Below are 27,283 nucleotides of genomic sequence, written 5' to 3' on the forward strand. Positions count from 1 at the left end.
ATGTCAAAGAGTGTGCTACTGATACTATCTTCCAGAAGTTTTATAGTTTCAGGACGTATCTTCAAGTCTTTGATCCTTTTTGAGTTTAATTTTGTGTATGGCATGAGATAGTGGTCTACCTTCATTCTTTTGCATGTGGCTGTCCAATATTCCCAACACCATTTATTGAAGAGACTATCTTTTCTCTATTGTATGTTCTGGGCACCTTTGTCGAAGATTAGCTGTCCGTAGATGTCTGGTTTTATTTCTGGGCTTTCAGTTCTATTCCATTGATCAGTGTGCCTGTTTTTGTACCAGTACCATGCTGTTTTGATCATTATGGCTTTGTAGTACATTTTGAAGTCAGGGATTGTGATGCCTCCAGCTTTCTTCTTTTTTCTCAGGATTGCCTTAGCGATTTGGGGTCTTTAATTGCCCCATGTGAGTTTTAGTATTCTTTGCTCTATTACCGTGAAGAATGTCATTAGGATTCTGATTGGGATTGCATTGAATCTGTAGATTGCTTTGGGTAGTATGGACATTTTAACTATGTTTATTCTTCCAATCCACGAGCAAGGAATCTCTTTCCATCTCTTTATGTCATCATCAATTTCTCTCAGTAATGTCTTACAGTTTTCATTGTATAAGTCCTTCACCTCCTTGATTAAATTTATTCCTAGGTACTTTATTCTTTTAGTTGCAATTGCAAATGGAATTGTATTCTTGAGTTCTCTTTCTGTAAGTTCGTTATTGGAGTATAGAAAAGCAACTGATTTTTGTAAGTTGATTCTGTACCCTGCAACTTTACTGTAGTTGTTAATTATTTCTATTAATAGTTTTCATATGGATTTTTGGGAGTTTTCTATGAATAAGATCATGTCATCTGCAAACAGCAAGAGTTTCACTTCTTCACTCCCTATTTGAATTCCTTTTATTCCTTTTGCTTGCCTAATTGCCCTGGCCAAAACCTCCAGTATTGTGTTGAATAAGAGTGGTGATAGTGGGCACCCTAGTCTTGCTCCTTTTCTCAGGGGGATGGTGCTCAGTTTTTGCCCATTGAGTATGATGTTGGCTGTGGGATTGTCATATATGGCCTTTATTATGTTGAGGTAATTTCCTTCTATCCCCGTTTTGTTCAGAGTTTTTATCATAAATGACTGTTGGATCTTGTCAAATGCTTTCTCTGCATCTATTGAGATGATCATGTGGCTTTTATTCCTCAATTTGTTGATGTGGTGTATCACATTGATTGATTCGTGGATGTTGAACCCTCCCTGTGTCCCTGGTATGAATCCCACTTGATCATGATGTATGATCTTTTTGATGTATTGCTGATGTATTCGGGTTGCCAAAATTTTGTTGAGGATTTTTGCATCTATGTTCATCAGCAATCTTGGCCTGTAGTTCTCCTTTTTTTGTGTTGTCGTTGTCAGGCCTTGATATCAGATTGATATTGGCCCTCTCGAATGTGTTAGGAAGTATTCCATCCTCCCTAATTTTTTGGAATAGCTTGAGAAGGATAGGTATTAAATCTTCTCTGAAAGTTTGGTAGAATTCCCCAGGAAAGCCATCTGGTCCTGGGGTTTTCTTCTTTGGGGTGCTTTTGATTGCTGTTTCAATCTCTTTCCTTGTGATTTGTCTGTTCAGATTGTCTGTTTCTTCTTGACTCAGCTTTGGGAAGTTGTAAGAGTCTAAGAATTTATCCATTTCCTCTAGGTTATCCATTTTGTTGGCATGTGGTTTTTTGTAGTATTCTCTTATAATCCACTGTATTTCTGTGCAGTCTGTTATTATTTCTCCTCTTTCATTTCTGATTTTGTTTATTTGAGCTTCTCCCTTTTTTTCTTTGTAAGTCTGGCTAGGGGTTTATCAATTATATTTATCTTCTCAAAGAACCAGCTCTTTGTTTCATTGGTCCTTTCTACTGCCTTTTTTGTTCCAATAGCATTAATTTCTGAATTTTATTATTTTCTCCTTCTGCTGACTTTGGGCTTTGTTTGTTCTTATTTTGCTAATTCAGTTAGATGTAATCTGAGATTGCTTATTTGGGGTTTTTTTTATTTGTTAAGGTGTGCCAGTATTGAGATGAATTTGCCTCTTAACATGGCTTTTGCTGCATCCCATATGAGTTGCTATGGTATGTTATCATTTTCATTTGTCTCCAGATAGTTTTTGATTTTTCCTTTAATTTCTTCAATGAGCCATTGCTTGTTCAATAGCGTGTTGTTTAGTCTCCACATCTTTGTCCTTTTCTCAGCTTTTTTCTTGTAATTAATTTCTAGCTTTATAGCATTATGATCAGAAAAGATGCTTGTTATTATTTCAATTTTTTTAATTTATACAGGCTTGCTTTATTTCCCAACATGTGGTCTGTCCTTGAGAATGCTCCATGCACACTTGAGAACAATGTGTATTCTGCTGTTTTTGGATGGAGTGTTCTATATATGTCTATTAATTCCAACTGGTTTAGCTTTCCATTTAATTCCACTGTTTCCTTGTTGATTTTCGGTCTGTATGATCTATCCATTGATGTGAGTGGGGTGTTGAGGTCCTCTACTATTATTCTGTTATTTTTAATTTCTCCTTTTAGGTTTCTTAATAGTTGTTTTATGAACTTTGGTGCTCCTGTGTTGGGTGCATAGATATTTATAAGTGTTATTTCTTCTTGATGGACTGTCCCTTTGATCATTATATACTGCCCCTCTTTGTTTCTCTTTACATGCCTTATCTTGAAGTCTAATAAGTATTGACCCCTGCTTTCTTTTGTTTTCCATTAGCTTGGAGTATCATCTTCCACCCCTTCACTCTGACCCTGTGTTTGTCATTGGGGCTGAGATGTGTTTCCTGGAGGCAGCACATTGTTGCATCTTGTTCTTTAATCCATCTTGCCACTCTGTGTCTTTTTATTGGAGAATTCAATCCATTTATGTTTAGGGTGATTATTGATGTGTGAGGGCTTAATGCTGTCATTATATCACTCATTTTCCAATTTTCCTGCATTTCCTTTGTTTCTTGTCCTGTATGTTTTGGTCTACCCATTGAATTATGTAGTTTTTTTACGATATGTTTCTTTGTTTTTTCCTTATTTATCTTTTGTGTCTCTCTTCTGCTTTTTAGTTTTTTAGTTTAGTGGCTACCCTGAAGTTTGTAGTCAGAATCTTATGTGTAAGATAGTCCATTTTCTGATGGCCTCTTACTTCCTAAACCGATTCAGTCCCTTTCCTCCTCCCCTCCCATGTTGTTTTTCTCATATCTTATTCCAGCTTGTGTTGTGAGTTTGTGGTTAAAGTGACAAGATTGTCTTTGCTTTTGGTGTTTTCCTTCCCTTTAGCCTAATGCTATAGCTGAATATTTGCTATCCTATTCTGATTCTAACTATTTATCTCCTTAGTCTGTGTTTTGTGACCCCTTTCTCTCTTTTTTCTTTTTTCAGGTATGAGGGCTTTCTTGAGGATTTCTGTATGGGGTGTCTTGTGGCTACGAGGTCCCTTAGCTTTTGTTTGTCTGGGAAAGATTTAATTTCTCCCTCATATCTGAAGGATATTTTTGCTGGATAGAGTATTCTTGGGTGAAGATTCTTGTCTTTTAAAGTTTTGAATATGTCATTGCTTCTCTCCTAACTTGTGAGGTTTCTGCAGAGAAATCTGCTGAAAGCCTGATAGGAATTCCTTTGTAGGTTATTTTCTTCTGCCTTGCTGCCCTGAGTACTCTTTCTATGTCATTCATTTTTGTCAGTTTTACTACTATATGTCTTGCAGTAGGTCTTTTTAGATTGACAAATCTAGGCGATCTGGAAGATTCTTCCACACATATTTCCCTCTCTTTCCCTAGATTTGCGGAATTCTCTGCTATTATTTCTTTGAACATGCTCCATTCTCCTTCTCTTCACCTTCTCTAATACCTGTAATTCTTATATTGCATTTCCTCATTGAGTTGGATATTTCTCAGAGACCTTTTTCATTTCTTTTTAGTTTTAGTTCTCTCTCCTCTGTCTGGAGCATTTCAACATGTCTATCTTTGATTATGCTGATTTGCTCCTCTATGATGTCCACTGGAGCATTCAGGGTATCTGTATTTTGTTTTGTCTCTTCCATATTTCTGTCTCCTCCTCCACCTGTAGAATTTCTACATTTTTATGCTCAGGAAGACTAATTCTTTCCTCCATAAGATCATTTCTATTTCTTAATGATTCTGGATTATTTTTTATTTCATTAATTGTGTTTATCATGTCCAGAATTGCTGCTTGATTTTTTTTTATAGTTTCAATCTGTTTGGTGAAGAGAATCATTTTATTGCTGAGCTCCTTGAATTGTCTTTTTGTATTTTCTTGTAGATCGTTGAGTTTCCTTGTGATGGCTATTTTGAATTCTCTGTCATTTAGGTTATAAATTCCTGTGTCTTCAGGGTTGGTTTCTGGAGAATTGTCATTTTCCTTCTAGTCTGAATTGTTGCTGCTGTTTCTCATGGTGCTTTACAAGCTAACCTTTTGTCAGTGCGCTTGTGGATGCAGATTCCACCTGTTACCCCTAGGGGGAAGCAGAAGCAGACTTTCTGGCCCCACCCTGTCTACTGGAGGCTGTGGGTGTATTATGGGTACTTGCCCCAGCCTGGGGTGTGTTGAGGCACTTGTGTGGGCTGTGCTTGGCAGGGAGGACTTCCTCACTGGGACCCGGGCTAGGACCACTCCTAGGTGCTTCCGGGGCACAATGAGTTCCCCATCCCCGCCAGGCTCAAGCTTGCCACGACTCTCCCCACAGCTATCCAGCACACGTTCCCTCTTTCAGGGCTCAGCAGCCCTATGTGTGCTCTCTAGGGGCCTGGGGAGTGCCTGGCCCACTGTGTGATTTGCTCGTGGTCCATGGTGCCACTGTGCCTTGACAGGCAGGGCTTCCTTGCTGGGACCCAAGCTGGAGCCACTTCTAGGCACTGCAGGGGCATGGTGGACACCCCATTCCCACTGGGTGAGCGAGAGTGATCACCAGCAAAGGTTACCACTGTCTCCTCCTACAGTCACCCAGGGGCGTGTTCCCACTTTTGGGGTGCTTTGGCGCCAGACTGGAAAGCATTTGTGTGGGTGCACAGGGCTCCAGGTATGCTCACCTATCTCTGCCGCTTCCCGGGGGACCAGTCCATCCACCTTCCAGTGTATAGCTGCATGCATCTCTCAGGTGTCCTGTTGTGCTATGTGGGCTTCCTCCATTGATCATTGAATGTACATTTAGTTGTGGTTCAGAAGGGGGAGAGAAAAAGCAAACAGTTCACTCTGCCATGTTGCTGATATCCTTCCTGTCTCAAATTCTTTTAGGCAGTTAGAAGTTCACAGTTTCTTCCTGAGTCTTTCCTGTCTTAAAAGTAATCTGCCCAAAATAATCTCAAATCAAAGAGACATTTTGGCATGGCAAATTCTGCTTTCCACTCTTGTCGATAAAATGTTCCACCATAGGAAATATTAATTTTTATAGGATTAATAGTCAAATCTCATAGTTTCTGGGTACAAAGTGAGTACAAATTGGTACAGGAACTATACATTTTTGTTTGGGTTTTGAGACATGCACTCGTTTTGCTTTCAAGTATATAAAGTGTAAGAAACTTGGCCAAGAAAGTACAAGATAGAACCACTTAGATGATTTTTCCAGAGGTTTAAAGTCTTAATTATTTGAACAATGTTTAATGGCTGTTATTTTAGTTCGCATTAAGCACTGACATTGTGTCAGACACAGTAGGAAGCACTTTACACATTGTCTTATTTAATCCTTATAATAGGTCACATATCTAGGATATGGTGGAATGATAATAAAGCAAGATTGCCTGATTCTAGAGACATGTTTTAACTACCATACTGCCTTTACTGTGAAATATGATATTATATATTCTGTGTTGAATACTTTTCAGGGTAATCAACTGAAATGGCATAAGAATGGCAAGAGATGAGAGTAATTTCATTTATAGCTCCCCAGTTAAGTAAAATTTCACTCAAGCTCTTATTACCAGTTGTAATCAATGATGTCTTTTGTTTTTTTTAAAAAGGATCTTGACATGCATTATGAACCCACAGACACTGCTGCTATGGCTCGAACATCTAATCTGAATGAGGAACTTGGGCAGGTAAACTAAATTTCTTGTTGATATGTTGAATTACAAGTCAGATTTGGTGTAATTTCTGCAGTATGTGACAATTTCGGGTGAATTGACAGCTCCTAATTTTCCATTTTTTGAGTAATTGGTATAAATACACATTAGTACATAACTATCAATTTTCATTTTTAGTAAATGAAGTTTTAAAACTTTATTTAAAGCATAGTTTGCTCTCAGATTAAGGTATTGCACTGAGGGATGTCCTTCAGTATATAATCTGATTAGTATATAAAGTGTTGGCTCTTTTTGAGTGATAAACTCCCAACATTAGAATCATTAATAGCTTTTGACCAGAAAGGAAGGAAAAGTTAAAGTTGATTGGTGAAGTTGTGTAAGTCAAAGTATTATAGCAGTCATGCAGGAATTTTAGATTTATAGTTCATGCTATATTTACACTTATGTGTATATTTGTAATCCATTTATACATACTAGCTGAGAAAGTATGGTGGTTGTTTTTTTTGTAGTGTTGCCCTCTGCTAACTCTTACTTTTCAAATAGTATTTAGGCCAGAATTATCCTTTTTCTTACCAACTCAGATGTGGTGTAAAGTTAATTTTAAGCTAAGCTATCACCAATTCCATAATTGTTTGTTATGTTGAGAAATGCTAATAGATGTTTTAGTGCTCTATAAATGTTAAGCAGTAGGAGTGGCACTTTCTAGTGGAAATTCAGACCATATAAAGACAAATTTCTATATGACTGTAGTTTTTCTAACATCTTGATAGTCTTGACAGTGTTCATATATTAAATGATTCATTGCTAAAATACTAAAAAAATACAATTGAACATATTCCTTAATGATTGTACAGAAAGTAGTAAGTCAATAGTATTCATTGTGTCCCTATAATGCAACAAAATTGATAAATAGAATAATGTAGGACTGTTTTTTTTCCCCATCTTTAAAAGACTGGCTTAAAAAGACCTGAAATTTTAATAAGAAATTTTAAACTTTTTTTAGGTAAAATACATATTTTCTGACAAAACTGGTACTCTGACATGCAATGTAATGCAATTTAAGAAGTGCACCATAGCTGGAGTTGCTTATGGGTGAGTTTTACCCTTTAATTAGAATATGAAATACACATTTAGTTAGTGCTAACAATTTGATACATTTTGGGAATTCTTATTACGGGAGTTGTGTTTTTTTTAATTGAGAAAGCAACTGTTTTAATTTCAGTATCCATATACATTTTGTCTTTTATAGTTTGGTATTGTTTTTCATTTGGAATTACCTATGAGGTGGGGGCTCTGCCCAATAATATTTCAGTGTTTAGAGTTGCTGAAGGTCTCTGTCTGACTCTGGTAATAAAGTACATGTATGCTTCTCTCTATGTTGCCATAAAGTTAGAGTGCAGCTTGCATGTGGTAAGAACATGCAGTCTGTCCTTGGCAGTTTTCAAGTTAAAATATGATTGTTTCTGATAGTTAGCCCTTTGATTTGTTTTTTTCTTTTATCATTTCTCCTCTTTGCAATCACAGAGCAATCTAAATATCTGACAATGGAAGGAGGAAGGGATACGAAACTCTTAAATATGGGGGATAGTGAATATCATCAAAAACTTTTATCAGGCTCTTAATGTCCTTTAGAATGTGCTGCTTGAGCACCCGTTTATTTCTTACTTCCAAGTATGTTTGCCTAAACTGTTCAAAATCCTTTTTTTTAAAATATTTTATAGGGTAATGTGAGAAAATTAATTTTTACATATCCTAAGAAGACATGATCAAAAGGTGAAACACCTCCTGATTGATTGACATTGGCATATTTATCAAATTTTCCAAACCCCTTTTCTACAAGTGAGACTGGTAAATATCAGTCTCTTAACCATTGTAGGAGAGGAAGACAGTTCTTCTACCCTCAATTCTATTCCCTCTAGGTCCTTCTGGCTGGTCTAAGAATTAAATTGACATAAGACAGAATGACAGGAGAAAACCAAACAAAGCTTTATAACATGTATACATGGGAGAAACCAGAAAAATGGAGTAACTCGCCAGAATGGTGAAAGCTGCCACCTTAAATACTATTTCAGCTAAAGACAAAGGAGGATGTTGGGGGTGGGGAGAGTCAGTTATAGGAGATTATCAGAAAGAGCACAGTAAAGAAGAATAAGGCTATTATGCAGATTCAAGTCCTTGCCTTCTGCATTGATACTAGTTTCTAGAGATAAGGTCATCCCCCTCCTCCTGGTGCAAAGAGGGAGACACCTTTACAAATGGAGATTTCCCTTACAAATGTAAATGTTTCTTACAAAGGGTAACTTCTACTTGGTTTTCAGAGCTTCTCCCATGTCTGCAGTTTTTTAAAAATAATCAGCCCAAAATAATCCTCGTGCCGGAGATACATCTTGAGGTTGCAAATACTGTTCCCCTACACCGTACAAGCAGGGACACTTGCTTTTGGGTTTTCTGGCTTGTACCCACTCTTCCCCACTCACACTCTGTCTCCAAGCACTAAGCTAGTATAAAAATAGTATATTGAATTTTGAAAATGCCTTAGAGTTATAAATAAACAACCATTTGGTAAAAAATTCTAGAATCGTATGTTTACTTCTATATGCAGAGTCTACTAGGAGAAATAGATGCAGGCAGATATCTTTGTACTTTGGGTTAGCAAAGAGTGTGACTAAAAATGACTTCAAACTGTGTGGGTAAATGAAGCTAAAAAGACATTCAATTGAATGGCTTTTTCACACTGAAAAGACAGGCTGTTAATTTAAGAAGGATGCTTAGTGTTTCCAGAGCTGGATGCCATTTTGTATCTTTCCTCTTTATCTAAAGATCTCCTAATCTCCATAGACAAAAGAGGCTCTCCTCGCCCCTCCCCCCATTGCTGCAGGCGGCTGGTATTTTGATTAGCTGCTGGAGCAGGAGAGGGTCAGCACACTTTTTGACATCTTATACTTATGTGTTCCACCCGTAACTATCTCAGAGAAGGAAAGTCCTGTTGTTATTCTAGAGTTTGTTGTATTATACTTGCTGAGAGATTTATGGTGATGTTTGTTCTTACGCAAATTGTGCATTCATAAATCTTATTTTTTAGAGTGATCTGTACACTTTATCAGGTTTTTCTTCCTGTTCTTGGAATAAAAGTCCTTAAACACTTCCAGGTAGTATTCTTCTCCTATCTATTGATGATGTTGTCATTAACAACTGTATTCTGCTGGAGTGGGTTTGAGACTGGTTAATATTAAAGTAGAATTAAGAGTCAAGTGTTGTCATCATTTAGATAAAGTTTCCAGTGAAACAGATTTCCTCTTGGGAAACTAACATTTCTTAATATTGAGGTGCAGTCATAAGGCATAAGTTCTAGTCCTAGCTTTGTCACTAATTCACCATGTGACCCTAGACAATTCCTTTCAAATATTCCAAATCCTTTAAAATGAGGGTGGTAAAACCAGATAATCTCTAAGGTTCTTTTCCAGACATAAAATGTTAACATGTTAAGAAGTAAAAAGCAGGCATTCCTTTGCTTGCAAAGTTTAACTATATAAACAGAAATATGTTTCTTCTTTGGATGATGTATCATGTTTTCGAGAAGACCAGAATCCTTGCTGAGTGAAGCTAGTTGTTAAGCTGCTTCCAATAATCAGTCATGTACTGGCTGTGTATGTGCTTTTAGGATCCTTAACCCTGGTTGAGTTTTTATCAGCACTCCCTCTGCCACACACACATCCTGATGGACAATTGGAATGTCAGCGTTGTAGAGAGCTGTTGATATATGAAGGCTTTGGACAAACCATGAGACTTCAGACTGTTCAGGTGTTCGCAATAGCAGACACACCACTGCAACTTAATTCCGCCAGACTCTGCAGGAAAAAGTAATTACTGTCAGCCACCTTTCTTTGGGAATTTCCTCTGGGCACTCTTGGTTTGTAAGAACCCAGACAGGGAAATAACATACTTTTACTATCCCCTTTGCCCCACAGCAATGTTGACACTTGTTTATTAAGGGGAACTATTAAGTACATGCACTTCCAGCTCCCACAGAAAAAAGCATGGTGTTTATCCCCCCAGGATGTAGCAAAACAAAGGAGAAGAACACAAACTTTCATGTTCTAACAAATGCCTTTGGGGTTACGATTTCAGAGCTAATGCTTCTTCACCATTTTTTAAGAAGTAAGGTAAAACCTAGTTTTACCCTAGATAGAGTCAAAGGTGAGTTCTAATGACTTTTAACAGAAAGGCAAGACTTGGAGTCTCTTGATAGTACAATCTTTGCCTAGTTGTGTGTATTCCATAGGTTTGTAAGAAGATAATATTGAACACTTAAAACAATGCTTCAAAATTTAGTCTTGGTAAGTTTCCTCTCATTTCACATAATCATTGCCCCAAATCAGATTCATGAGGGGCAACGAAATAAAAAGATTTGTGCACATGTGCTGATGCTGATTGTTTTGCAGAGATCAACGTTGAATCAGAGATGCCACCATGCTTAAATGTATAGATTGTTTCATTTGATCATTGTCTTTAGTTAGATATAAATGAGTTGTGATGTCATTTGTAAATCTAACTTAACTACAAACTAGAAATTCCACTGTTTAACATTTCAACAAAGTGCTTCCTATAGGAAATAAGTCAGTTTTATCACTGTTCCTTAAATACCAGAAATAGGTAAGAAGGCTTTTATGTTCAGTGGCAAAGATTCTCAATACAGCGGATATTCTTTCTGGGCTAAAATCCTAAGTGCCATCTTTGTTGATAATTCAGACCTTACTATTAGAATGAACTGATGAGCTGGGCAAAGCTTAACATGATACAATCGCTAAGATTTAAAAAAATTCTGTTAAGCAAACTAAACTACTTTTTGTGGGAGCAAGTCACTTAATCAGTATTAAAAGCATTTCAATGACATTTTCCCTTTAAGTGAAAAATTAATGTTCTTAAAAGCAATCTTTGGGGGCTGGCCCAGTAGCCTAGCAGTTAATTTCGCATGCTCCGCTTCTGTGGGCCTGGGATTCACAGGTTCGGATCCCAGGCGCGGACCAAGCCAAACTCTGGCAGGCATCCCACATATGAAAAAAATAGAGGAAGATAGGTACAGATGTTAGCTCAGGGCTAATGTTCCTCAAAAAAAAAAAAAAAAAGCAGTCTTTGTTTATATATGAATACCGATGTGAGTAGCTTTACTTGACAATATTTTATTTAGCAGTATGCTTACTGAAAGTATGAGCTGCTTCTTTAACACCAAGAAGAGATTCACCATGAGAAACTTCACAATAATTATAATACTTAGCTCCAAGGGAGATTATAACCAACAAATTTATCTTACTGCTCACCATGACTGATGGTTAAAGCTGGTAAAACACCATTCATTTGTTCATTCATATACCTCAACAAATGTTTATCTCCTTCTCTGTATTTGGCACTTTGTTAAACGATGGGGATGTTATGATCAGCAAAAGTTCACATGGTTCCCGCCCTCCTAAAGTTTATAGTCTAATTGAGGGTTAATGGTTGTTAGTTAAGTAATCATACAGACAAGTGTAAAATCCTGACACAGTACAAAGGTCTATTGAGTCTGTTATCAGGGATTTGATCTGTAGCGGAGGAAGACATTTCCTCTACCTGCTCTGGGTCCTTCTGGCCGGAAAACAAATTAAATTCACATGAGACAAAATAACAGGAGAAAATTAAACAAAGCTTTGTAACATGTATACATGGGAGAGGCTCAGGCAAACTGAGCAATTCGCCAAAATGGCTGAAGCCACCATCTTAAAAATCGTCTTCAACTAAAGGCAAAGGAGGATGTTGGGGGTGGGGAGAGTCGATCATGGGAGATTACCACACAAGCACAATAAACAAGAGTCAGGTAATTATGCAGACTTGAGTCCTTGCCTTCCACATTAATGACTTTCTAGAGATAAGGTTATCCCCCCTTCTTCCTGGTACAGAGAGGGAGACACCTTTACAGATGGAGATTTCCTGTACAAATGTAAATGTCTTTTACAAAGGGTAAGTAAATTCTACTTTTCAGAGTTTCTTTCCTGTCTGCAGTTTTTAAAAGTAACCAACCCAAAATAATCCTCATGCCAAAGAGAGATGTCTTGGGGTGGCCAATTCCAGTCCCCCACAGATCTAAGCAGGGAGGTCGGGGACTGCCCCCTGAAAAAATGATATGTGAGCTGAGATCTAAGGATGAATTTAAGTGAAGCATTTACCAGGCAGATGTAACTGCAGGGATTTGCAAACGAAGGCAAATAACCAGGAAGCGCATACACACCGGAGCTGCTAGAACAGCCATCTCAGGGAAGCTGATGCAGACAGGATCAAGAGCAGGTGTTTGGATTGTCTGCTGCTCATCACATTCTGAGTAACACTCAGTGTCTGCCAAGGCTGGACCAGACCTGGGGAGAGGGACCTTGAGCCTTGAGCTCCGCGACTTTTAAGCTGCATGACTTGAGGAGCACTGGCCCCTCTCCTGGTGTGAGATCGGGGGTGCTGTATAATACCAGTGCAATGTGGCAGAACCTTGGCAGTGTTTTTGCTTGGGTAGCACCAGGCCTTCCCCTGGTACAGTCTGGAGGCTGGAGTCCAAACCTTGAGGTTGATCAGGAGTAATTGCTTTAAGCACTGGGCTGCAGCCAGTTTCCGCAGAGCTTTGCAGTAGGCCATCACCTTTTCTGGGAGTCCAGCCCACAAGAGGCGTGGTTAGCCCTTCCTCTCAAGCATCTACAAAATTCCTTTGGTAGGAGAGAGAATAGTCAGGAAAAACCACTGCTTCTGTGGTGATTGGAGTGAAGATAGTGGGTACTGCACTGGAGGCAGTTTAATGCTTTGGAGCTGGAAGAGGAGGCTTGGAATGATGAGACCCGTGTCACGGCCAGTTTGCTGGAAGGGTAAAGAGAGTGAGGTGGACACTTAGGAAGTGAAAGGATCCCAATGAGGTTTATTGTGTATTTCTCAAAAATAACAATGATTTTACGTTTGTACTGAGTTCCACATATTTTAAAAATCTACCTATATCTAATATATTTAATTTAAAGGAAAAATAGTGAATGGTTGTATATAATGAAAGAAATGGGAGATAAGAAAATCTGCTCTAGCTGCTGAGAGAATGATCTTAAATGTTCTCATCACAAAAAAAAGAAATGGTAATTATGTGATGGGATGAAGGTGGTAGCTAACACTGTGGTGGTGATCGTTTTATAATATATACATGCATCAGATCACCACACTGTACACCTTAAACTTACACAATGTTATATGTCAATTATATCTTAATAAAGCTGGAAAAAATTGAACAATTAACAAGGAAAATTTAATACATAAATATATAAATAAATAAAATCTCTGTCATGTATTATGGGTACTGATTAATACATGACTGGCTGGTTGAAATGAAAGCTACACGTCAATCAAACTTTCCTAGTGCTCAAATGAGCTAATGGATGAAATTAAAGTGTTGACAACTGTGTTTTCTGTTTGAGATAAATGGTTTAGTGACTGATGTATATTTAAGTGAAAAGTTTGGAATATCAGTCAATCTTTTAAAATTTGGTTCCGTTTAATTATAGAAATGTAATTAACTTTTACTTTAGTATATCTGCTTAAAGAACCATCACCTCATGGTAGTGAGATTTACCTCTAAAATGTATTTGGCAAAGTTTATCAGTGTGACAGTTCGTTCCTGGGTAATGGCATGTTTTTTTCATTAAAATACTTTATTCTGAGTATACAATATGTGATTAATTTTATGTTGGCTTTAGCTTGTATTTCAACTGCTAAGTTCAAATATTTCATACTGAATACTGAATTCTGTGCATAAAAATCAGTAAATTTCATGGCAAAGAGGCAAGTGGACTATCTAGTTATAGAACAAACTTCGTAAACCTGCTTAGTTACCATAGCCATGTTCTACTCACTGTACTAACTGCCATTCTTTCATAAGCAACTAAAAGTTCATTTTCTTAACTTTTTTGAGATCTGTCTTTCAGTACTTCCCTTATTCATGTTTTTATGTTTCCAGCCTTTCTGTGATTATTTTTTCCTCTCTTTCTGTCCCTCCTCTTGCTTTCTGAAGCCATGTCCCTGAACCTGAGGATTATGGCTGCTCTCCTGATGAATGGTAAGCTGCATGGATCTTTCTGTCTCACTGATTCCTTTAAAAGGTTTGCATGTTATTGTTTTGTTAGACACACTTCATTACTTTTGACAAAAGCATTACTGGTCAGGTAGGGTGACAATGCTATAAAGTAAGTATTTCTTGAAAACCATGACTACCCATGATTTCGTGTTGAATCACCTTTAGTCATTTTAAAACATTTAGTTTAAAGGTTAGGCTTATTAGAGTTTTATGTTACATACCCATAATAAAGTCTGTAATGATCAACTCGGAGTCCCTGGGCCGTGGATTACTTAGGATTTCAATTGCAGCTCCAGAAGCTTTATGTTTTTTAGCTCAGCACTGCCACCTTCTGCCACTACGAACGTACTCTACAGCGCTAGCAGAATGCTGCTGAAACACCAAGGAGTGGAAATTTCCTTTTCAACTAGTTTACTAAATCTGCTTGGCGACTAGGAAATGAACTTTTTTTAATGAAATGTCTGGGACAAATTTTGGAAGACTATGCTACCAAGGACAAGAGTTAACTGAAACATAATTAATTTTAGAATTGTTAAAGATGGCATTTTATAGGTTTAATTTCAATAAGTTTTTGGGTTTTTTGTTTGTGTTGCCTTAAAATCCCCGCTTCCATGGATTTACATTTTCATTTAGAATAGTCTAAGTTTATTTTGATATTTCCATAGTTCATCATGATTTACTGGCCAATGAAATTTCCAAAAACAGTTTCTTTTAATGCTGGTAACTGTTGAAAATATTGTGGTTTTCTACGTGGTCATGTTTTTATTTTCAGATTACACATGTGTTTTATGATTAAGCCACATTTCCAATATGCATGGAAATCCAGGAACATCATTTGATATTTTTCAACTTGAATTTTGTTTCAGTAAAGTGTAGACTCAGAAACAGTTTGCAGTAAACCTCATAACACCTAGGTTAATGCCAGAGGCAGCTGTTTGGTTCATGTGATAACTGATGAGTCATCACGTTAAAGGTCGTTGCTTGGCGTGTCATACATTTCAACACCTACACACAACTGAATAATTTTTAGTATTTTTTAAATGTGCCAAAGCGTCTTACTGTTGGTGGATAATTCACCTTTAATGGCATAAATATTCCCTTTTATTTAAACCTTTGAGAATGTAGTTAAAATTTTGACTATATCTTCTCATTTGTTGCTTTTCTCTAATATTAGCATAGCTCTATTAATTTTAAACCCTGTCCATTAGTATAGAATTAATATACATTTTTCTAAGATAACTCATTTATTCTTAAGGAAGTTACCTTTACCATATTTTTATTAATGTTGAATGGAAATGTTAAAAATTATTGTTTGTTTAGTCAGGTCATTTAAAATATTCTACTTCTGATGGAGGTTTCATGACTTTTATCACTGTTGGAAAAAGAGGATCTTTTATCTAATTTAATAAGTTCTTTTTGTGAAACACCCTTTTGGAAAATTTGATATTTGGCATTCTAAACCAGGTAACTCCAAACAAAAAATTCCAGCTTTTTCAGAAATTGCTTGTACATTTCCACCTGCAGTTGCTTAGAAACTTAGATGTTAATGATTTAATTTAAAAACAATAAAACGCTAGGGAAGGATTTTGCCACCTTTGTAATAAAGTGAGCTTTATTTTAAATATATGCTTGGATTCACCATCTATCAAATGGTTACCTGTAGGCCTGAAAAGATGAAGGAATATAGATACTCTTGAGCTTCTGTTATGCCCTGGGTCCTGTGCAACGGCCATGATGCAGACTTTGGATTCTGACACCCAGGTTCACACCCTGATCCTACTGGTGCCCTTGGACAAGTTACGTAATCTCTCTACCTGCCTGTCCTCATCTGGTAGAACGTAGACATCACAGGGAGGTTGTGAAGATGAAGTGAGTTCTGTTTTTAAAGTGCTTAGAATAGTGTCTGGACATAGCAAGCTCAGAGGGAGTGTTAGCTCTGGTGTGTCTCACTTAATCCTCATGACGTATTTAATGAGTTATGATTGACATGACCATTTTGAAACTGGTGAAATTTAGGCAAAGAAGCTAATATATAACTTGACCTAAAGAGTGCAACCAGTAAACATGGAAGACCGAGTTAAAACCTCACTCAGCCTAGTCCCACTACGTCCTATAGACTTTAAAGAACTTTAAAGAGAATCTGCTTTTAGAGCACAAGATATCCTTGTTATTTCAGTAATTTTATTTTTCTTTCTTTCTTTCTTGTTAAGGTAGCAAGAGCAGGTGAAATTTTACTGAGTTGAGAAAAGTTAGCATAGGGGGCACAATTTTGCACATTTATAGGTTTGGCGTCCCCCAGGTCTCATCCAGTTTATTTCATGTTGCTAATGAAACCAAGATGGAAAGACGATCCTGGTTAGATCCTGTGCTCCAGGCACCTGACCGCATCTTGACTGTGTAAATCCAGAATCTGGAAATTCATTCCTATCTGTCAGCAGCTTCACCTTTCAATGTGAAGTTCACTGAATTCCATATATAAAGCCTGTGACCTGTATTATATTATACTTTACTGTCCTACTGGAACCATAGTCACTACAAAAATGTCAAGTTAAAAAAACACATGATATTTAACACTTAAATGTATTTAGATTATTTTACATTTAGTCAACTTGAAGGCAAACTTGTAATGTGGTAGCCCTTTCAAACATGCTCTCTTGACAAGAAGACAATTGGATGATGGCTCTAGCTCTAGTTGCTTAAATATATTAATATACATAGTTTATGGAGATAAAATCATCTCCCAACCGGTAGCCACTTACTCCAAAATTGGCACGGTTTTCTTGTTATTGCCAAGTACCATCGGCTAACATATAACCTTCCAGATTAATTCTTTTCCATTAAAAATCTACAATTGGAGAAAAAAAATCTGCTTATTCTCAGCATTCATGAAGCCCTAAGATATGATTATTTTCCAAATCTATGTACTTCCACAACTGTTTTTTTCTTGTTGTGGTGTTTGCTATGGAAAATTTCTGGCATAAACAAAAGTAGACAGATGTACCCATCTACTTACTTCAGTAATATGCACTCAAGACCAGTTTCAATTCAGCTACACCTTCCCCCCACTATTATTTTGAAGCAAATCCCAGATAACATATTTGTTTTTCTTAACTGTTTAATATAGTTCCACATTATTCTTTCTAATGGTTTTTTTTTAAGTTAATGCTAGTGAGCATGATTCTCCAGAAGGATTACCTTAAATTGTTCTATGCTTAATCATTTCACTGTGGTCTTTAGTATTATCATTATATCAGTGGATAGTACTCTTTTCTGGTCTTATTTATTTTCTCATTTTATTCTGGTCTATAATTATGTGTGGAATAAGTGGTATTATTCTGCTGCAGCAGCTAGGCTCACTAAAATTTTCTTCCAGGTGTACTGTATAATAATGAGATCTAACACATCCAAATTAGTGTTAGTCTTCAAAGTAGTCACTTTGACAGGTAATTTATTTATTCCAATGATGCAGCCGTTTTACAGAATGTTTTTGTAATTCTTCTTTTGTAATTGCCTTCAAAAATACTTTGAGCCCTGCAGAAAGCAGATCTCATTACTTTGGTCAAAACCAGTGTCTAACAAAAATATTATTATTGAATTCAATCACTTACTTAAATTCTTGATCTTGACTGGACCTGATTCTGCATAACAAATTCGTCTCTGAAAATTAAATCTCCCTTTAAGGAATTTTGATTTGGAACCAGTAGCACCATTCGAAAGCAGGAGGTACAGATCCTTTCAAGAAACAGTGCTTTGCAGTCACACCGTGGTCTTCCCGCGTGTGCATGTGTGTAGCATAGAAATGTATATAATGTGTGCATTTAGTTTATACGTAGGGTGAGTATTTATTTCATGTGGCCGATGTGGATTTTGTTCCAGTTTTTAATTTTTAATTTAATTCTGACTTGTTTTTTAAGTTTTTAATACATTAACATGTTATAAATTCAAAGGGTGGAAAGAGCTCCCTGTCTTAGAGCCCTCCATTTCCCCCGCTTCTGAGGGCAGCCGCTGTAACCAATTTCAGGTGTATCTTGCTAGGTCTACTCTACACATGTACATGCATGTGTTTTTTTCTTTCATGTTTTTACAAAAAGTGAAGCCTACTGTACACAAGTTCTGCATCAGCTTTTCTTTTGAGATTTGTCGATATTCCATGAAAAGCTTCCCATTTTTTGTATGGTATCCTGTTATGTGGATGTACCACAATTTTTTAAAGCAACATCCCTGATAGAACTTGGGTTATCTTTTGCTATTAAAAATGTGCTGCAAAGAATGAATTTGTACTTACAGCATTTTGTACCACATAGATAACATAATTTCCTAGAACTGAGAATACTGGATCAAAAGATAGATGCATTTTAAATTTTGATAGTAATTTCCCAACTGCCCTTTTTGGAAGTTATACTAGTTTTCCTTCTCACCAGTGATATATGACTTAACTTGTTCCATAATCACAACAGCACAGAGTTTGTCAAACTTTATTTCTGCCAAATTGATAAATTTAAATTTCATTTCTCTCATTATGGGATAAGGTTGAACTTATATTTAAAGCCACTTGTATTTCCTTCTCTGTGGACTGTGTGTTTATATCCTTTGCTTGTTGTTCTACTCCATTGTTGATTTTTTTTTTTTTTTACTGATTTCCATGAGTTCTTTTTATTTTATGGAAATTAATTTTTATTATATGAGTTGGAAATATTTTTCTCCCAGTTTTGCCTTTGGCTTTTGACTTTGCTTGCAGTAGTTTTTTCTATGACGAAATGTTTTAGCTATATGGGCAATCAAATTTGTCTATTTGTTTTGTTTTCTGAATTATGTATGATACTTAAGCCTTTCCCACCCCTAAATTATTTCTTAAATTTTCGCATATCTGGAATACTTCTATTAAATTGTTCCTCCCAGCTGGAAACCTATTTGGTTTAAGGTGAAAAGTATGGATCCAACATTTTTCTTTTTTCTTCTGAGGACTTTCTTGTTGATACCAATTTTGAATTTAAAAAAATTGGTAGTCCATACTGTCATATATGAAAATAGCTAATACTAATTAAGCCATATACATTCTGAATTTTCTCTTAATCTTTATTGCTATGGGGATTCTTCATTTTTGTAAGATCAAGAAATAATTATCTACAATGTTCCATAGCTTTTAAATCAGCCTGCAAGAAGCTGCAAGTTTTCTGACATGGGCTAACAGTTCATTTTTCTTGCTTCTTTAACTGTTACAGTCTCTGCCTTATTGCTTGTTACAAAACATCATTTCTTTGTCTCCTTGTGAGCAAAGTGTCACTTGAAAATTTCTATGGAAAAATTTAACAAGATGTAGATGTTGCTTATATTTTTACTTGTGAGCAGTTTCCAAATTCATATAGTTTTGTCAACTAACAGTTTAAACTATTACTTTTGCTTTTAATATAGTTGGTTCTTATTTGGAAATGACATGAGCTTCCTAATTTTATCTGTTTACTTTTACTAAAAGTAAAAGTTTTGTAAGATTTCAGAGAAGAGTCATGAGAGCGCCTTGCCTGAGTTATCTGACCTGGGCTATGTGATCAGCAGATGAGTTTTTTATGGTTTTTATGATCTTGGGAAGAAAGCCACTTTCTGGGAGAAGCATTCTTGTTTAGCCATGATCCATGGTGGAAGCCTTCAAGGGTGCATGGAGGGTGGACTGTGTCCATGTAAATATTTCAATTGTTTATCCAGTGTTATTTCTTATAAATACATTTGAAAGTTATATCAATTATGGTAACCGTGACTTATGAAATGAAAGAATTACTGGTGAGATTATTAAGGCATATCTTCAGATTTATAAAGGCTTTTAGTTTGGAATTCTTTGGAAAGAAAATAGACCTCCACATGTAAGATGTTACTGTGAATATTCCTCGACGTTTCAATTTATCTAACAAATATGTAGGAAAGTATAACTAAGAACCATCAGTGAAAACATTTGAAAAATGGGGAGATTTTATGACACCTCAAATAATTAACTATTTTTAAGCAGTGATAGTATTTGGAGGAGAAATATGCTGATTTTTTCCGTCTCCCCACTGATAAGTCATTTAAAAGGTCTTGGATTTTTCCCTCCATCTTTAAAGCTAGAGGAAGAGGAATAATAATAATAATGTGTTTATTCTGTCTCCCAGGAAAATTTGAGCACTTTGAACTACTACATGCAAATAAAGATGTATTATATTGTAATTTTGAGAATTAATAGACCGAACAACTACATGTGAATAAAGATATATTTTATTATAAACATTCTAACTTCCTCCTTTGTTTATGGGAAAAATATATTTCAATGGCGATATTGTGTATGTTCAATTACTTCTAATTCTTTTTTTCTTCCTTGATTTCTCCTTCCATTCAAGCTACTGACTTTAAAATGTGAAACTCTTGATATTTGACACATTGGCATTGATATTACCCTTTGTAACCTGTAAAAATTGTGATTAAAAGCTTTCTGGATTGCAGTTATTTAGTTTTGGACACATTATTTTTTCCTCGGTGAATTAATTCTGAAATTTTCTTCTATGCACAGAAGCTTACATGCATATATTTTCACTGAGAATTGCAAAGTATACTTTTTGGGTTTGACATTCCTGCTGAAATGCTCCTTGTTCTTCCACTGAATCTCAACATTTTGATATTAAATTGCATGGCCATGAGATTAATAATAACTAGATTAAGGAGGCAATTCTGACTGTTTATTTCATATGGAATACATAATGTGTTTGCTGATCTGGGTGTACCCACAACACAAAAAATCCCGTACACCTTTATGATTTGTTCTCCTTAATTATACAGAACAAATGTGATATGTACATAAATATATCAGATATTTGTTAGTGATAGATGTTGACAAAATATGTAAACGGTTTATTCATATTTTTATATTTAATATGCTAATTATGTAGTGTTAATACAATGAAGATTTCTCATAGGCTAAAGTAAAAGAATAATTTTTATAATAACTTTGTTAGTCCTCAAAATTCTAAAAGCTTAAAAAAATTTGGAAGTAGAAGAAATTCAATTCCAGGTATTTTAGCAGTTTTATTACATTTTTTAAATTAATTGTTTAAATTTCATGTGGCTACAATTTAATTTTGCTCCAGGAAAATGAACTATAAGATACTATTTTTCATTGTGCTGCAAAAATCTGTCACATATTAGAATGCTTAAAAAAAAATTTATGATTGAATCATGAATCTATGATGTCTTATTTGGGAATGCAGACTAAATTACATTTAATCTATTAAGGGTTTACAGGCATAATGATTAATTTAAAAAGCAAGTTACAAATAGATCAGTAGACTTGTATAAATGAACCAGGTTTGCCTCATTTCTTTTCCCCTTTAGGCAGAGCTCACAGTTTGGAGATGAAAAAACATTTAGTGATTCATCATTGCTGGAAAACCTCCAAAATAATCATGTAAGCAACACAAAACCATTATCTTTTCATTAATTAATAAAAACTGAGTGTTTCTCTGAATTATCTTCCATGTTTATGTCTTTGTATATTACTTTCTTTTTAGTTTCACGATCATTTTTAATAGTTATCAAAATCTGTTATTGCTGAATCCTTTTTACTTGGCCAATATAAATTTATCATTGCTAGAAATTTGTTTTAGTATCAATCAATATTCTGTCTTTTTAAGATGTTTTATATTAAATAATTATCGAACTCTATTTGTATGAAACAATTTACTATTAACAGTTTCCAAAATATCTGTAGAAATGAATTACCTGCTCAGAATTATAGGCCAGTACCAAATCTATACAATGAGAACTTCAGACATCTGCCACCCAATGTGAACATTCCACTTGTGAAGTTACTGACACTTATTAAAATTCCATCAGATCCAGGGATATGGTCTCCGAGATCCAGAACTTTTTCTCACAATTGTTTTGATCTCCATATGTCAAAACTTGAACTTATAATCATTACCCTAAAACATGCTGCCTCTCTAGTACAGATGAATTTATCACCTGTGCCGCTGGCCAGGGGCCTGGCAATGTGTTCTGATGGGTATTTTTGTGTTCTTTTTTGTTAAGAAAGCCTTCAACAAAATATTAGGTTCAAGATTCACTAGACTAGACCACCTCTTCCCTCATGTGTTCTCGGGTTCAGTAAATTGCACCATCACCTATCAAATTACTCTTTCTAAGAACTTAAGGGTTGCTTTTGATACCTCCTTTCCCTCCACTGCCAGGTCTATAAAGAATCACCAAGCCCTTGTCAAGACTGACTTCTTAATATATCCTGAAATGTCGTCTTCACTTCGTTCTCCCTTCCGCTTCCCTGATCCAGACTATCAGCATCCCCCATGAGAATTACCATAATAGCACGCTAACTAGTCTCCTTGTTTCCATTTTTACTCCCCTCCGTTGCATATGGCGACTGGAAAGATGCAAATGAAAGTGAAGTCCCATCACTTCCTGGTTTAAAACCACTTTCTGGCTTCCTTCTTAACTTATAAAGTTACATGATCTAGCCCCTGCTTACGTCGCTAATTTCAGTTGAAGCTACTTGCCTTTTCTTTCTCTTCAGGCCACACTGGCTTTCTTTTATTTTCTCAAACACACTTCATTCTTTTCTTTCCTTCTTCAGGACCTTTTCAGTCATATCTGATTTCTTCTTGATGGAAGACTCTTTGCTCAGTCGTTCATAAGATTGAAACCTCATCAGCTTAAATATCACGTTCTCTTGAGAACAACCACAGACTGACCCAAATTGCATTACATGATAGTTGCACATTCTCTCCTTTATAGCCCTTTTTGCACTATAAATACATCATTCTTGTGTATTTATTTGTGTTCTGTCTTCCCCGCAAGTCTAAGCTTCACATCCTAGGAACCATGTCTGTTTTATCTATTGTTTTAGCCTGAACGCAGATTTTTCAAATAATATTCTGATTTACCTTTCCAATCGCTTCATTCTTTTTTGTTTTTAAAGTCCAAAAGCATAGTGGAATATTTTTTCTTTATTAATTGACATTTCTCTTCATCAGGAGCCATACAGGAAGATGTTTAATTTAGAAGATCTGGCTTCTTTTCTCCTATATATTCTAAGCTCCTTGCAGAAAGGATCTACTCTTATGTCCTCCTCAGGCTGTAAGAGTCCATTGTACATAGGAATGGTTCAATCAGTTCTTTTTTATTCAGTAACACATGTATCAGGTTAAGGCTGGCATTCTGGGAGAGAAGGAGGACGAAGCGTTAGAGAGGAATCCCCTGCCATCGTCACCCCAATCCAAAGCAGTGGATCCACGATAAGATCAGATGCCTAAAATTTAAATCTGATCAGACCTAGAACCAGGTAAATGAACACTTTAGAATTTCTCTCCTGTCTTCTGAGGACAGGATTCAACCATATCTGCCTTTGCACTATACTATTTCTGTTTGACAGCACAAAGTTGTCCTGCATAAATGTTTAGAAAATGAATGATAGAGTTCAAGAAGGAATAACTTTAGTTTAAAATATTTTCTCCATAATAGATGTGGACTTCCTAGTTGACTATAACCTCACACCCTCAAGGCTTAACATCTATACTCTTAAAAGATAGACATGAAGTAATATTGCTATCATTAGTGTCAAAATGTTTAAATGAAAAGGGCTAAATTATGTGCTTATTTCTTACAGCCAACTGCACCTATAATATGTGAATTTCTTACAATGATGGCAGTTTGTCACACGGCGGTACCAGAGCGAGAAGGTGATAAGATTATTTATCAGGCATCATCTCCAGGTACAAATGAAGCAGTTGTGATGTATTTTTTGGTATAAATTGCTCTGAAATTTGAGATTGTCTAGAAAAAAATCTATTTAATTTGAAAAAAGTAAAATAACCAAGTTATGTTTCTTAGATAAAAAATTTTATTTACTAATTACAAAAAACTTGGCTTTCAGCATTAAATATATGTATGTTAAAATACATAACTTTGTATATGTAATTTTGGGTATATGACATAAATAACATGGAAATTTGAATAACAAAATTCTCACAAGTAAAAAGTACTTTTTTATATGTACATAGTAAGTTCTCCCTTCTTTATAAATAATTAAGAATAACCTATTAGTCAGAAACTGGTTTTACACATAAGCAGACAGGCAAAGGAAGATCTATTTGCCTGAATAGTGTCCATTTGAGAGCACCAATTTTGCTTTTCTCTTTTGGAAATGATAATCAAGGAGCTTGTCGTGTATTTATTTGGATAAGGAAAGTTTTCACATTTGAAGGGATTCCAAAAAATATATATTAGCATAGTTATCAATATTTAATACTTAAGCTTAATTTTAGACCTATTTTCAATGTAAAATGGGATAAATAGTCAATTTGATGATTGTAAGTTTTTAGGAAAGAGGAAACACTTTGGAGAAACTTTGTTGTGAGTGTTTTAAAGTGTATTCTAAAACAGCGCCTGCTGAGCTTGTAAAATAGACCAAATTCCTAAACGAAATGTTACATCTCCTATTGTTAGGATAGAAACTATATGAATATTTTCTTATCTCACATCCTACCCTCAGCAACGAGAAGGTTTGATATAGCATAGCGATGAAAGTAAATAATATAATAAAATAAAGCATCAATTCGTTTATATCCATTTAAATTGAACCCTCGATTAGTAGTATTAGTTTTTCTACATTCACCATTTTCGCAGGAAAAGCATAAAATGTAAGAAGGCAATTTTGTGTTACTCATTTTGAGAAAGGGTTCTAGAAAATATGCTAGACCAAGGGGTACATTTAAATTTTCCTTCTTAGGTGTGCGTGACTAACAGTGAGAGTTCATCATCAGAAATAGGACTCTGAAGTCTATACGCTTGTCTCAGATCCTTAAGATTATTCTACTCATTCCTTTGGCATTGTCATATAATTTAAAAAGAAATAGATTTCTATCACAAGGGCCAGAATAAAAAGAATTTTAATTCTTTTAAAATTAAACAGAAAATTATATTACAATAACGTATTTCTCTTGCATTTGAGATAATTTTTTTTCACCATGTATTTGCTTTCACCTGTTTTCCTAAAACAGATGAGGGAGCATTGGTCAGAGCAGCAAAACAATTGAATTTTGTTTTCACTGGAAGAACGCCTGACTCAGTGATTATAGATTCAGTAAGTTATTTATTTCCAAGTCTCTTTTTCATCAAAATAATACATACGCATAGCTTCAAAGATAAAATAATACCAAAAGGCTCATAATAAAATAGAGATTCCCTATGCCAGTTCCCCTCTCCAGAAGCAACCACTTTCTGTTCTTTTAGCTATTTCTTTAGGCATTTATACATTTCATATTTTCCAAAAATATGTTATTAATGGTACATGTTTTGATTTTTCAATTTTAGGCATATCTACTGACTATTATGTTAAATGAGGATTTCTCTCAACTCACCATCCCTTCCCAATATTATATAATTATGTACAATTTTTGGTTAAACAAGTATTCAGATCCAATTTTTTTTTTTTTTCCTGAGGAAGATTAGCCCTGAACTAACATCTGTACCAATCTTCTTCTGTTTTGTTTGTGGGTCGCCACTTCAGCATGACTGACAAGTGGTGTAGGTCCACACCCGGGATCCAAACTCACAAACCTAGGCCGCCAAAGCAGAGCACACTGAACTTACCCACTACACCACAGGGCCAGCCCAGACCCAATTTTTAAAATGAGTGAAAAACTTGAGCAAACATTTCACAAAAGAAGATATATGAATGGCCAATGAGCAATGAAAAAACATCATTAGTCATGAGGGAAATGCAAATTAAAATCACAGTGAGTTACTACCTGCCCACCAAAAAGGCTAAAGTTAAAAACATTGGCAGCACCAAATGTTAATGAGAATTAGGGCAAGTGGAACACCCGTATATTGCTGGTAAATGTGTAAAATCATGCAATCCCTTTGGAAAACCTTGTAGAGTTTTCTAAAACAGGTAAACAAGCAACCAACCCAGTAATTGTACTCGTAGTTACCCAGGAGAAATGAAAGCTTATGTCCACAAAAAGATGTCTAATGGAATATTCATAGTAGCCCAAAACTGGAAAGAAACCAAACGTCCATCAGTAGCAGACTGGATAAACAAATCATGATGTACTCGTACAATGGAATATCTAAATGATAATAAGGAAGGAATTTTTGACTCATCAACAGCATGGATAAGTCACAAAAACATTATGTTGAACAAAAAAAACTAGACACAAAGGAGGGCATACTCTTTAATTTCATTTATAGGCAGCTCGAGATCAGACAAAGTGATTTGTCCTCATAGAATTCAGAACAGTGGTTGCCTCGGGGTCAGGGAGAAGATTGAATGGAAAATGGCATAAAGGAATTTATGGGGTGATGGGCGTGTTCTGGGTCTGCATCTGGGTGGCGGTTAAACCAAGTATACTTTTGTCAAACTATGCAATTTTCACTGAACTATACGTTTAAGGTCTAGGTACTTTATTGTATATAAGTCGTATCTCATTAAGAGATCATTGTTTAGTGTTTATGTTATTACACCTGTACCAGTATTCGTAGCTGAACACTGTTGTATACAGTAATTATTTTACTTTTTATTTTTATGTTTCCTGATATAAAATTATTTCCTGAAAATAATTTTTTCCTTTATTGCCTAAAGATAAATCCCTCATCTTTTTTTCAATTACTTAATTTTCTTTCTACCTCTTACTAATTGTTCCTATACCTTTTTAGTCACTTTTGTCATAAGTCACAGCAGATGATCTGTCAGTCGGCACTTCTTTCCTTAAGACATCCTTCTTGTGTCTGAACCCTTAGGGCTTCTCTGGGGCTTGTTGGATTCCCCAGAGAGTAATCTTCCAGTTTCTGCCAAGAAAGATCTCACTGCCAGAATGTAGGGAGCTGAGCAGGTTGGGGTCTTGGGGCCCAGCGTTTCGTATGAATATGATACCAGGCCATTTCTTCAACTGTGCCAGTCAACTTCTAGGTGAAAAATCCTCTGCTTTACCGTTTATAGAGCAAAACCTCTGCTCTTCTGCCAGTATGCAGGAAGGGCCAGTGCTGAGAGCTGCTTTTCAAGTAGCTTTTACCCAGTCCTGCCCATTTTAGGGCCTTCCTTTACCTCGCAATTCT

At 35.8% G+C, this 27,283-nt stretch overlaps 1 protein-coding gene across 8 annotated transcripts in view; it reads left to right on the forward strand.

The window, feature by feature from the left end:
• The window catches only part of ATP8A1 (ATPase phospholipid transporting 8A1), a 221,092-nt gene that overhangs the window by 79,130 nt on the left and 114,679 nt on the right, over positions 1–27,283 (forward strand). For 4 of the 8 annotated variants that reach the window (XM_023638157.2, XM_070263876.1, XM_070263874.1 and 1 more), the window contains 6 exons: positions 6,007–6,084; positions 7,073–7,161; positions 14,132–14,176; positions 21,548–21,620; positions 23,832–23,937; positions 25,225–25,307. In XM_023638157.2, coding sequence (XP_023493925.2) covers positions 6,007–6,084; positions 7,073–7,161; positions 14,132–14,176; positions 21,548–21,620; positions 23,832–23,937; positions 25,225–25,307 — 474 coding nt within the window. The remainder of the gene's footprint in view (positions 1–6,006; positions 6,085–7,072; positions 7,162–14,131; positions 14,177–21,547; positions 21,621–23,831; positions 23,938–25,224; positions 25,308–27,283) is intronic. The other 4 variants (XM_070263872.1, XM_070263877.1, XM_070263875.1 and 1 more) reach the window with 1 other exon arrangement.

The sequence above is a fragment of the Equus caballus genome, chromosome 3, assembly GCF_041296265.1.
Source record: "Equus caballus isolate H_3958 breed thoroughbred chromosome 3, TB-T2T, whole genome shotgun sequence".
NCBI classification, from domain to species: Eukaryota; Metazoa; Chordata; class Mammalia; order Perissodactyla; family Equidae; genus Equus; species Equus caballus.